General features: G+C 49.9%; 4 protein-coding genes; all 4 read right to left on the reverse strand.

The window, feature by feature from the left end:
• Window positions 1–2,027: 2,027 nt before the first annotated feature.
• FFUJ_11857 (uncharacterized protein) lies at window positions 2,028–2,414 on the reverse strand (the record flags this gene model as incomplete). The annotated part of the gene is made up of 1 exon (XM_023570803.1): window positions 2,028–2,414. The coding sequence occupies one exon, from the start codon at window positions 2,412–2,414 to the stop codon at window positions 2,028–2,030; it is 387 nt and encodes a 128-aa protein (XP_023437863.1).
• Window positions 2,415–3,054: 640 nt separating this feature from the next.
• FFUJ_11858 (uncharacterized protein) lies at window positions 3,055–4,198 on the reverse strand (the record flags this gene model as incomplete). XM_023570804.1 has 4 exons in its annotated part: window positions 3,055–3,281; window positions 3,334–3,369; window positions 3,504–3,926; window positions 3,985–4,198. The coding sequence occupies 4 exons, from the start codon at window positions 4,196–4,198 to the stop codon at window positions 3,055–3,057; spliced, it is 900 nt and encodes a 299-aa protein (XP_023437864.1).
• Window positions 4,199–4,432: 234 nt separating this feature from the next.
• FFUJ_11859 (related to methyltransferase) lies at window positions 4,433–5,972 on the reverse strand (the record flags this gene model as incomplete). XM_023570805.1 has 10 exons in its annotated part: window positions 4,433–4,466; window positions 4,526–4,608; window positions 4,660–4,996; window positions 5,044–5,253; window positions 5,306–5,346; window positions 5,394–5,460; window positions 5,514–5,555; window positions 5,619–5,717; window positions 5,768–5,799; window positions 5,862–5,972. 10 exons carry the CDS (start codon window positions 5,970–5,972, stop codon window positions 4,433–4,435), a joined length of 1,056 nt encoding a protein of 351 aa, XP_023437865.1.
• A 730-nt stretch (window positions 5,973–6,702) lies between these two features.
• FFUJ_11861 (related to nitric-oxide synthase, salivary gland) lies at window positions 6,703–11,967 on the reverse strand (the record flags this gene model as incomplete). XM_023570806.1 has 5 exons in its annotated part: window positions 6,703–10,519; window positions 10,567–10,858; window positions 10,907–11,676; window positions 11,733–11,773; window positions 11,824–11,967. The coding sequence occupies 5 exons, from the start codon at window positions 11,965–11,967 to the stop codon at window positions 6,703–6,705; spliced, it is 5,064 nt and encodes a 1,687-aa protein (XP_023438098.1).
• Window positions 11,968–12,174: the final 207 nt, after the last annotated feature.

Below are 12,174 nucleotides of genomic sequence, written 5' to 3' on the forward strand. Positions count from 1 at the left end.
TACGAAAAGAGTCACGAAAATAGCATCAAGTTACTCACATGGCAACAGCAGCCAAATGGATGAAGGTATCGGAGAGTTTCACTGTTCAGACTTCTTCTTCAATTCGAATGAATCTGGATCCTAACCAATAACATATGGCGGTCTTCTTCATGATCCTCATTCGCTGATAGCACGTTCTTCTACCACCACTATGGTAATGAATATGCCGAGGTCTCTACATGAAGAATTGCCGATGAACTGCCCCTCCCCGATCCAGGATGTACGGGTCACTGAGCTCCCAGTTATCGAAGAACTTGGTATCCTTAAGATATGCCCAAATGGCCTCTTTCTCCGTCTTGGGGGAGTATGTGCGATAAGGGCTGTCAAACTCTACCATGATCACAAGTCTCCCGTCGCTGGGCTCATTAGGGTACAATGCTGTCCTCCACAAGCCCTGATCAGAAGATCGAGATCTGGTGTCTCAGGGACCAGTACTTTGGGCTTGAACCAGAAGTACATTCGCAATAGCGATGGTAGTTCTACAGGCATTATGGGTGTTTATTGCTCTATGGTAATTAACAAAGTGATTTGAGAAGCGGATTGTGTGTATGTGCGATTCAATGAGTTTGTGTGAGGTCTTTTTCGATCTTTCTCAGCACTTGCGCAACGAACGGTATTAATATACCTGCACAAGGGACTGCTTTTCGTAAACAGGATACACCACTCTTGCTTCACTGTTATTCCACAACCAGTGGTTCAAGCTCCTAAGAGTAGTGGGTGAAGCACCTAGTGCCGAATTAGACCGTGATACTTTCTAGACTGCCGTGATCAACAGAAGCCAGACGCTAATCACAGCGTAGTTACCTCTGACACAGCAACTTCAGTATCTCAAGCTCAGAAACCAGCTTAAGCCCGGTCCATCGCTGCTCAAGATAAGGGCCAAAGGCCAATATATGTGGTTTGTGGCAGCTCAGTTGCCGATGCAATAATCATTATTTTGAGCTATGGATGTTTTCATTTCTCGGCCGCCTCAAAATGGATACCATTACCCAAGATGCATCAACCTCATGGGCTTACTCTGCAGCATACACGGGCTAAATATATGGCATCTGAGCAAGTTACATCTTTGGAATACTTACTGATAAAGCTCCTCAGTCTACACCGGTGTGAGCGGCACAATTGTTTGAGAAAACATGAGTTTGTGAGCCAGACAGTCCTGTTTCTGATGCAGTCTCAAACATTATGGATGACTGGATAGAACTGCTTCTATTAATGACTAGATGCCAATACGAGACTGACGTTCCTTTCCACCGTAGTGGAACTAACAGATACGCAATTTGAGTCTCTTTGTCCCAGGTTAAGCCCTATCCCTGTTATTACAGAAGAAACTGTTCATGTACGGTCATATTCGCATCGACGACAAAGATTCGATAGTAGTACCAGCCATTAAAGACGCCCATCTTCTTGAGAACTTCCCAAAGAAACTGTTTTGACTTTCTCGAGGATTTCATGGGTGAATCAACAGTGTAAAAGAGAGTGAATTTAAGTAACCCGGTTTGACGGTCACACATCTGTCCGCAAAGCGTTGTGCCACAAGTCTTAGAGGCCACTATGATTCAAAGAGCCGACGGCACGTTCAGTGAAAGCTCCCATCACACAAAGGAATCGTAGATACCGATTCATGAATAGAGAGATGAGCATCACAGTGCTGGGTTGAAGCGCTTCACTTTCCCTGCAATTATTGCTGTGACTTCATCAGAGTGAAGAAGGAGTCTATGGCTACTCCTCCGCCTCAAGTTGAATCATTTTCTCCTTTCGTGGATAATATTCGTCCCTCATTTGCATTACATTACAATCTTAACAAGAACAAGGTTACGGAATGTCCATATTCAGTAAGATCTCTCGTGCTCAAGTCGTCTGTGTCAAGAAGAGAAGTCAAAAGCTCATCACAACCATGCCACATAATAGTGTAATATTCTTTCTTCCTACTCCAAAGTATCGTCCTAATCACTTCGATTGAGGGAGCTGAGGTTTTGCTTGATAGTTGTCTACATGGATGAAACACCTGCGGTCGAGGGGAACAGACGATCGAGAAATTCCTCCAAGGTCGGCATTTTGAAAACCTTGAGCAGTCGTTCGTCGTCCAAAGCATCGAAAACCTCTCCCATGCTGGTCATGAGAAATAGCCCCTGAACATCCCACTCCTCCAAGACCTTCTCCTTTCGTAGCAGATCCCATAATTCATCCTTCACCTTGGTTGCGTTATCGAAGTTGTCGTAAATTTGGAACTTGAGTAGCCTGGTCTTTTCATCGTATTCTTGAGCTGATTTTCGTTCGAATCTATGCTTCTTAAAGATATCCGCTTCTGGAAGTTCAGCCTGCAGAGTCTTTGTCATGAAATGCGCTTCCATCATTGCGTAGATCGTTCCTACCATATTGACGGCGATGATGACAGGGTGTCAGCTGATTGATCAAATAAGTCTGTGGCAAATATGTTCATAGGACAAAGTGAGGTCGAGTGAACTTGTGAAATACCTGTCCGTTTTTATCTCTCCCTCCCTCGCCTACTGCCTCACTCATATGCTTGCATGGACAGGACTTGTGTCTCGAAGGACTCATCACAGCGATTCACCTCAGTGACTTGACTTTTGGATGTGAGAAGGAGCCCAGAGCTTGTCAGTGAGTAGAGTGCCCTTGAAACTGCCGAAAATGATCGTGAGTCAGTGGCTAGGCCAGAAACGCAGCTGATGAAGAGACATTTGTTATTAAACTCAGTATACTAGTATCTGCCTTCTTAGGACTCGAGTACTCATAGTGAAAGACTTCGTATTATTTAATTTGCCTAATATTTAGTATCTCCCTATAGAACCACGGCAGATAAACTTGGTCGGCCCAGGCAGCCTGCTGCCTGAGTCCCGCAACAATTTGATAGGTTTCCACCACAGTAGAAGTACTGCCAAATTGGTCTTCCTTCCACAGTATCGTCTTTTGGCCTTGGTGCGTTGAGAGAACGAAAAGTCGTCTATGTCCCTGAACAATAACAGCAGGGATGCACCGCAACCGTGACAAGGCTTCTCATGCACCATCTTGCGCCCGAGATAGCGACGACTTGAGGAATGCCCATTGAGCGGTATGCCAGACTCCCATCTGTAGCTCAGCTGCATCGGAAATGCTCCCTGCTTTTGTCTCGATGCTCAACACTATCGGATGTGTCTGCAACCGTTGGAAGTCGGTATGGTTGACGCATCTGTTTGGGGTTGTGCGACAGGAATCCTCGTAGGACTTGGCCGTCGAGGTGTTTGCTGTGTTGAGTCGGCGTACAGGCAAAAGTCAACCATCTTAGAGCCGATTAACCTCGGAAGCCAGTGCTTGTGTGGACGGGCTGTATAGCTGTTGGGACGAGTCAGTAAAGGATCAAATCAAGACTGGCAGACAGGCGAACGAATGAGCTACTTGCCTGGTAGTAAGGTTAGAAATTCCTCCTACTTTCTCCCCTGGGTCCCTAAAGATTGCTTGTAGCAAACGAAAGTGAACCTCATCGCTCCAGCCAGCCTCTTCATGCTTAGAATCGATGCAGTCTGTGGTCCAGTTGCAGACCAACTCGATCTCTCTGGCTGATGGGATACGACCGGGGAGGTGAGCAAAAGCATCCGAGTCTTTGAAAGCCAAGTCCCAGTCGTCTAGGTCGTCTTGTTTTATACTATGGCTTTGAAGAACTTGGTCGCGCATATCTTGGGGAAGGATGCCTTTGCAATTACCAATGCGTCGCATGGTGCGCAAAAGAGAAGCCGCCTCTGGATTCAGAAGTGCTTCAAGAGCATCGACGTTGAGTGCTTTGGTCTCCAAACCTCTCTCGTCAAGATGAAGTTCCAGGAATTGTCTCTTTAACTCCGATGTGGAGCGAGTGCGATCAGAAGCGCTTGAGCTGACGCGCGATGATGCCTTGACTCGCTAGGGTTAGCCCGAGATCTGCCTCTCCATGTCTGTGCAGCCGTTGCCTCTTACTAGCGAGTGTTTGGGGGCTGTCGTAGTTTACGCCGAGTATTGATAGTGATGATAATGGGCTTAGGTCCAACGCTTGTACTGAGTTGTTGCCCTTGCGTTCACGGGTTGGTGATGCCGGTGCTGACGCTGTTGTATCTATATCTTGCGACAGTTGATGGGAATAGATCTGGGGTAGATTTTCAATCCATGTGATTTCCCTGTCTTGTGTTGTCATGATACGTACGCACTTTTCATTTTATTCTAGATTTAAATACTCATTGTAGGTTAAGCTGTTGATGTTGACATTGCATGGTGGGGCCAACCTCGGGATCCCTGCCTGAGGCAACAAACTCACTGCAATCCACTTCACTTCACTACCTTAGCCGTTCGCTCAACATCCAATCTTTTGTCTTAACACCAGTGATCTCGAGACGATCCCCATGAAGCAACCATGTGTGTCACCAACATTTCAAGCCTCGGGCTTCTGTCCATAAAATACAGTACTGCGTCCGGAACTAGGTCAGTATATGTTTTCGATCTTTGAAAACCAATGTCGACTTACACATCAAGATACGCATGCAGAGCTGGGTTCGTCAATTCTTTGCGCATATCGGCCAAGAACAGCTGAGCATCCTCGTATTTCCACTAGATCCATTAGCAAAACTCCTGGACGATCCGACATCGGCTCAAACTTACGCCCAGCATTTCCGTCAAGCCACGGATCGAGAAACCTTCGAGACCCTGAAGAAGGAAATGGCGGTTCCAAGCACCCCATTGCTTAAGAGTTTTGTCCTTCGGCCAAGTTCCAATAGGAACCTTGATCCTTCGACCCGAAACATTGATGAATCCAGCATCAGAGATGGACTGCTGCATCTTGTCATCCCAGAAAAAGGATTTGCCTGTCAGAGATTCAATCTTCTTGAAGACTTCTACCCACTTGTGAAGTGGCGACTCAGGCTTCAGGGTATCGTCATCACACTTTGAGTTGCCCCAGAGCTCTACGCTCTCTACCCAGCCACCAGGCTTCGTATGCCTACAGAAGTCAGAAGCAGCTCATACCACTGTCAAAAGAAAACATACTTGAACGCTTTGCGGTAAAACTCGGTCCAGTCTGGAAGACAGCCTATCATAGAGCGAGCGTGGATGAAGTCAAAGGTGTCTTCAGGATAAGTCCATTCGTTTGTGATATCGTCAACCTCGAACCTGCAGTTGGGGGGCACGAAGCTTGGCTGGATGGGAGAAAGATCGACGCCGAGAACGTCAGCGGAAGGATGCTCGTCAGCGAACTCGCTAAGTTTGTTAGTCTTGGTATCAGAAATGTGCTTCGTGTATGTAGACTCACATCGCCCAGATACCAGTTCCGCATCCTATGTCAAGGACTTTCTGCCTTTCAATTAGAGGATGCTAACGTGTTTTTGGGTATTGTTTACCTGAGGATTGTCGCCAATGGGTGCCTCATAGAGCGAATTGCCGAGAATGATTCTGTACACCTCGTGCCTATTCAAAGGTGTCAGAAGGTTGAAAGTCCTTATCATGCATGTTATCCTTACATCAAGTCTTCGGCTTCTTGTTGGCGATCATCATTGGGAGCCCTAGAAAAGAAACCTCGTAAGTCGAATAGAACACCAGAGAGAATGCACTCAATGAGAACTCACCAATATGACCCATCTTGGTAAGCGTGATATCGTCGTCCATTTTCCCATTTGAACGCCATAATCGACGACCGAAGAGACTCAGTATCCGTAATTCCGGTGCTGCAGTCATGTTAATAATGCTAGCAGAGCATGATTTGATATCGACTTACGATTTAGAGTAAGAAGAGTCCGAATCATCATCCTGTTGCCCATAAACCCTCATCAGCCTCTAAAACCGCCAGAAATATCGTGGGTTGATCATACAACTTCAATTGCCGCTTGCTCTTCAGCGACCTGGCCCACCGCAGCGGGGGATTGGGGTCCCGGAGGTGACTTGGTAGGGGACCTAGACTTTTGCGACTTTGGGGACGACATTTTCGTACAATGTTCGCACCGGATATGCTAAAAGTGTCGGATTGAGATTAAACTTGGCGCCGTCGAAAACTAAAAGAGGGATTAAAAAGTAAGAACAGACCGCTCGTATGTTGGTTGATGAGGGGGTTTCCACTGCATCCCTGTCGAGGGCATTACGAACCGACGCATGCATGTGGTCTTGGGTTACATTCCGTGGCGGAAGTATCAATCAACCGTTGGGTGCTAATCATTATGGGAATGGGGCTGCGGAGCATTACCAACATGCAGCTAAGCAATCTAAAAGGTCAGATCATATACACTAATGTCTTGACTAGATATGTATTGCTGATGGCTTTGGGTTTAGTTCTGAGACATGCGTACAGAGAACACCGCGGGAATATGCAGAGACCTGCAAGCGCTTGCATTGTGACAGTGATAGTGACAGGGTTCGCATACGAGAAATTTCGCTGCAGGGCTAAATACATGGACGAACCAACCAACCAATAGCTTGCAGGTCTTATGCCCTCGGCTTAGATGCCTCAGTATGGAAAGGATTTCCCGCTTCAGGTGCCAAAGTACCCCCACTTATCGGCCCGTGTATTCGTCAAACTGTCAAGCTTATAATTGCTCTCAATACCGATTTCACATGCGATCTGTGGAGCCCCTCACCTGATGGCTAAAGCGCAGTAGCTGAGAACTAAACTGGCTCGTCCGAGTACTGTTATTTGTTGAGCGACTATACTGCAGATGTCTACCATGTAGGTGGGATAAAAGACCGCCTCTCACCCGCCAAAGCTCCCAGCTTGAACGCCAACAGCCTGCCAGCCGACTGTTCCCTGGAATGGCCAGGATCGATAGACATCCTCTTCGATGCACTCCTGTTGCTCGACACGGACCTATTCCTTCTAAGATCTATGGCGCTCGAAGCCGAGATGAAGCTCTGTCGGGACGAAACAGACTCCCCACGCGACCGACGATTCAGGCCCTCGAGCTTGAGCTTTAAAGCCATGCTAGTCTCATATGGTCGAGATCGGGGCGTTGGGGCGAAGGATTCAGCGACGGAGCCTGTGACAGAGCTACCACTGAATGAGCTACGACGAGATTGGGTAGTTGTGCACGATGCTGAAGATGGGACACTCTCATCGTCTGGGATGGACTTTAACCGTTCCATGAGTGGTTGAGGGTTGGCGACAACCAATTCGTTGGCTTCCTCAAAAGAGATAGAGCTGATTGAGGTGCACTTCACTGGAGCACTCAACCGAGAAGCTGAGCAAGACATCATCTCATAACCACCCATAATTCTCATACGTGCAGTGATCATCTGGTCCTTGCAGGCAAGCAGCGCGTTAGGGTCCAACTCAAGGGCTATCTTAAGTTCTAGTGGCTTGAAACGACTGGGGCTCGCGTCCATTGTGGCTAAGCTCTCGGATTTCTGGAGATCTGGCTTTTCGTTCATCGTGATAGCCTTTTGAAGATCCTCCAGCTGTAGTTGATTTGGCATACTACTCAATCGGCGAATGGCTTTTTCGTTCTTCTTCATGAAGTTTCCCATGCTCTCAACTGCCCCCACGTTCAGTCGCGACGCAGATGATGCGACTGCGCCGTCCTTGCCGAGGGTGTTGACTCTCTCAAGGTGAACATCATTGACAGTGGCTAGTTGGACGGCTGTCGTTGGTGACTCCACAGTCGAGGAAGTGATCACATGCTTGATCTGCGAGAGGATGTCGTCAAAGGTTGTCTTCTCCAAAGACTTCGCATTGATGTAGTACGACTCAGATTGGCCGTTCAACGGGGCCTCACTGCTCCGCGATCGGGTCATGACAAAGAAGGTACCATCACGGATGCATCGCCTGACAAAAGCCCATCGGGTCCGGGCTGGATTATGCTCGAGCTCAGGTTGATACACAGAGAGACGTGCCAACTGAGTGTAAAACATGGCCAGTCGATGTGCCATCCTCTCGAGTGTTTGCAAAAGGAACGACGACAAGGCAGCCACTGGTGTAGAGTCCGAGTTCGACCCATCGAAAGAATCGAGGACAGTCGCGATGCTCTCGAAAGCGTCCATGCCGTTGCAGGCCTCTTGTCGAAGATCTTCCAAGAGCTCAATATCAAGGTGTACGCATTTCGCTGTGAAATCGAGGACTCCTCGCTCTTGGAAGCGCAGCTCGGAAGACGGGTCGCAAACGAAATCCCCAAGAGCACTGATCTCTTTCGCGCTACGGACTGCGTCACTACCAGACTTGGCGCGGGCGATGGTACCCAGAATGTCTGGTAGTTTGGAAGCGGCACCTGGTCCCCCGGAGTTGGCGAAGTTGAACGAGAGGCGAAGGACCAGTTCTTCCAACTTGGATCCAAACAGAGCAGCGAAGCCACCTTGTAGCAAGCGATTCTGGTAATCATAGAAGGTTCGAATGGCGATCGTGTTTGGAAGACCTTCGCGGAGCCAGATGTTGCTGATACCGTTGGGATCATACGCAGAGGGAGAGTCAATTGACTCCCCCATGATGTCGTTCATCTCAAACTGATGAGCCACAAGCGTCTCAACGGTGACCCTCAAGTACGAAGCCCAAAGATCATGAAGTGTAGAAACGTCGCTATCACGATAGTCGGGCTTGGGAGCCAGATGACCAATGAAGTACCGAGTAAGGAGACTCGATACCTCGGGGTTGTTGGTATGTGCAAGGTTATCGAAGGACTTGGTGCAGTCGACACCTGCATTGGACTTGATGATGAGGGTTCCACCAGGGTGCATGGGACAGAAGTCGGTGACGTCGTAAACACTTCCGTGAACAGCGATCCACATTCGTGACTCTTGGCGATGGCCAGTGTGCAGAGCGAGGCTGGAAAGGGAGATAGTGGGAAGATTGCAGGGGAGGGCCTTGGGAGACATGAAGACGTCTAGCATGAAGCGACGCTCTGCAAAAGCCTTGTTGATGATCAAATCGACGGTCTCCATGGTTGCTGTGCGGTAGTTGTACATTGCCTTTCGGATACCGCTCATGACCGAGTCAAAGACAGACACCGAGCCACAAACGTACAAGTGACCACCCAAACCACCCTGCTTCTTTGACATGACCATGTCGCAGATCGTGTTGCCCTGCTCGACGATGAGGCTGTCGATGTATCGAGGAGGTGTCGGCTTCTCTACAAGATCCCGAGCGGCACTATCATATGCCAAACCATGACGATCCCTGGAAAATGCCAGATGGACCTCCATGAAGCCCATGTTGACAAGCTCCCGCAGCTCAGCCTCGTAGCAGAACTTCTCACGAGATTGGACTCCTAGGTACAGAAGGTTGCGCCCACCTGACAGGCCTGATGTCGCTAGCCGATGTTGCCAGAAGCTGCGGAAGGGAGCGATGCCACTACCTCCGGCAAAGAAAGCGCAGGGAACCATTTTATCGATGGGAAGTTGGAAGGCGACCGGTCGAGAAACTCCGATCAGGACTTCGTACAAGAGGCTATTCTCTGGGGATAAGGGACGAGGGTTGAAGAAGCCACTTGCGACACCGGCTCTTGTGACAGTCTGTCCATGCGAGAATATAGGTGAGAGCTCGTACTCGGCGCGGGAGATCGTAAGGTCGACGGTGCCAGGGAGCAGGTCGTTGCTGTGACTAGAGATTGAGTATGTCCGGGGGACTTCAAGCTGAACGAGGTCGGACAACCAGCTGAGGTCTTGGAGATTGAAAGCCCTGTTCCAAATATGGCTTGGTGTATCGAGAACGGCCTTTTGAAGAAGATCGCCCAAGGATCCACGGACGGGCCACTCCTCTGTAGCGAGAACTTGGAGCACAGTGTTGGACGAAGCGTGAAGGAGCTCATGGACTTTCACGGTAAGCTCCTTCGTGATTGGAGCGAGGTGACCTCGACGGAGGATATCGATGACGGTGAGTTGTCTGTGTGCGGTTCTCGTAACTGTAGAGAGGTGGTGTTCAAATCGCGACCAAGTCCCTGTAGTGTCGACTGGTTCCCTAACGTGTTGATCGAGGCCCAGAGCAGCAACCATCTTGGCGCACTCCTCCCAACTGTTGAGAGGCATGACAGCCACACGATCTCCAGGCGCAAAAGTGATACCGGTATCCCGGATATCCAGGGTGACCATGGCAGTTGACCGGCTTGCATCCTGATCAATGGAAGAGCAGCTCGCGATCTTAGCCATATACCGACACTCCTCAAAAGTCCCCCTCATCGAATGCGGTTCCATGGCAAGCTTGCCCCGGAAAGGCTCAAGACGCTCCTTCATAGCATCTGAGAACTGACGATGTGTTTCCTCCCAAGGCCTTGTCGCATCTGCCGCACCAGAAAGACCGTTGGTGGCTGTTCGTCCTGTCTTGGCTGCGACTTCGAGGATACCAAAGACTTTGTAGCGATGGACGCCCATGAAACCGCGCTCGCCAGCGTAGGCTTCGACGATGCCCTCTAGAACACCCATTAGACGTGGGTCACCGGACCGTTGGACAAATTCGGGGATGGAGTAGTGATATTGGATTGCGGCGATGAAGGCGCGGTGGTTGGAGGGGAGCCATGCTCGAAGATGGAGGGCTTCGACGCCAAGGAAGGATGCGTGTCTGTATAATATCAGCAGTAGTCACTGGGCATTGATGCACCAACCTACGTCTTTCGGCCCAAGAAGGCATCCATCACCAAATACGGAGGGAACTGCAGACCCGAAGCAGCGGGGACCCGCCTAGACAAGGGCGATGAGAAGAGTCCCCATCGAACCCATTTGTCGGCCGATACGTAGTTGTCGCCTGCGTTTGGATTGGGCGATATGCTGTGGAAGGCGTTGGGCATTCGTTCGAGAATCTCTTTCAAGCGGATCATTTCGTGGAGAAGACCTTCGATATTGCCGGTCATGACGTGTTCTTGACAGGCGGCGATGGCATCGGGGCCATGTTGGAATGAGGCTGTTGGGGGTGTCAGTTGACGAGCTGTAGTGGAGCAGAAAGACCTACCAGAGGTATCGGCACATCCTTTCAGAAATGCGACCTCGGCCCTCTCGCCGAACATGGGCCATCGAAGATCAGTGTTGTCGAAGCGCGCAAGATATGGGGTGTTGGACTTGACATCTCTGATCTTGAGGTTGTAGGAAGCTTGGTCGGGAAAAGAGAGGTGGGGCAGGGTTCTTCCCATTCTTCGCGAGACCTGATAGTATGGAAGAGCGATGCATAGAGGGATACCCTCGAGCTCTTCGCAAAGATCATCGCCCATCGGACATTGCGGCTTCGTTGTCACGCCTTCTGTGATAGCAAGTCCATCCTTTCCATCATGCTTATCCTCAAATCGGTAAATGGAACAAAGCATACCGAGCGCTACCACGGCGCCCCAAAGTGCTTGATCAGGAATGTTTTCCTCCGTGCCTTTAACAAGCGGCAGCGCAGCGACTGCTTCTCGCACTCTTCCTCGAGCGCAACATCCCGGCATGCGCTCACAGAGATCAGACCAAATACGACCCGGGGATCTCGCAAGCGCAGCGATGGGTTCTTCGTAATCTGGTGGGCAGAAGCCGTGCTCGACGCTGAGGTAGCCATCGCGCCATCCTGTCTGGGGACCGATTTCCTGGGCGCGCTGGAGAACTTGTCGTGCTGGTGCGCCGAGGGCGATGGCGAGGAGATCGTGGTCGCTAGCGTTCATGGCATCGAGTTCTTGTTGGCTCTTGACGGAGTCGACCTCTTCGCGGGAGGGATAGTCGGCGTAGAGGAGTTCGTTGATCGTCTTTCGTTCTCTGTTCAATTGCATGTCAGCCTTGTTGTGACCTGCCCTGTTCCTTGAACATCCTACCTTGCGCGAAGCCATTCTTCTGTATCGACCCCCCGCGGAATCTACATATCCAGTCAGTACCTCTCCTCAATATCAGCTCACCTTCACTCACATCAAATGCAGCATGAAGATCCCCAGGTTGCGCCGCCGCCGAAAACGCACAGCCTCGTCGCGTCTGCCCCGATCTCGAAGAACCACCACCGACTGGACACTCTCCCCCCACTGACCCCGACACCGGACAAGACGAAATCGACATGACGAAATTAAAGCGATGGGCCAATTAATAAAAGCACAAATAAGGCCACCAGGGCAAAGAAGGGAAATACACAAAACAAACACAAACAAAAAAGCCACCAGGGCTGAGCAAAAAACGTACGACAATCGAACGACGAAAAAGCGAAGGTTTGGAAAGATACACTTCCGTGATAAAAGCGGGAATAGGATTATCAAGTCGGTGGTATCA

The sequence above is a fragment of the Fusarium fujikuroi genome, chromosome FFUJ_chr11 (assembly GCF_900079805.1).
Source record: "Fusarium fujikuroi IMI 58289 draft genome, chromosome FFUJ_chr11".
Taxonomy (NCBI): domain Eukaryota; kingdom Fungi; phylum Ascomycota; class Sordariomycetes; order Hypocreales; family Nectriaceae; genus Fusarium; species Fusarium fujikuroi.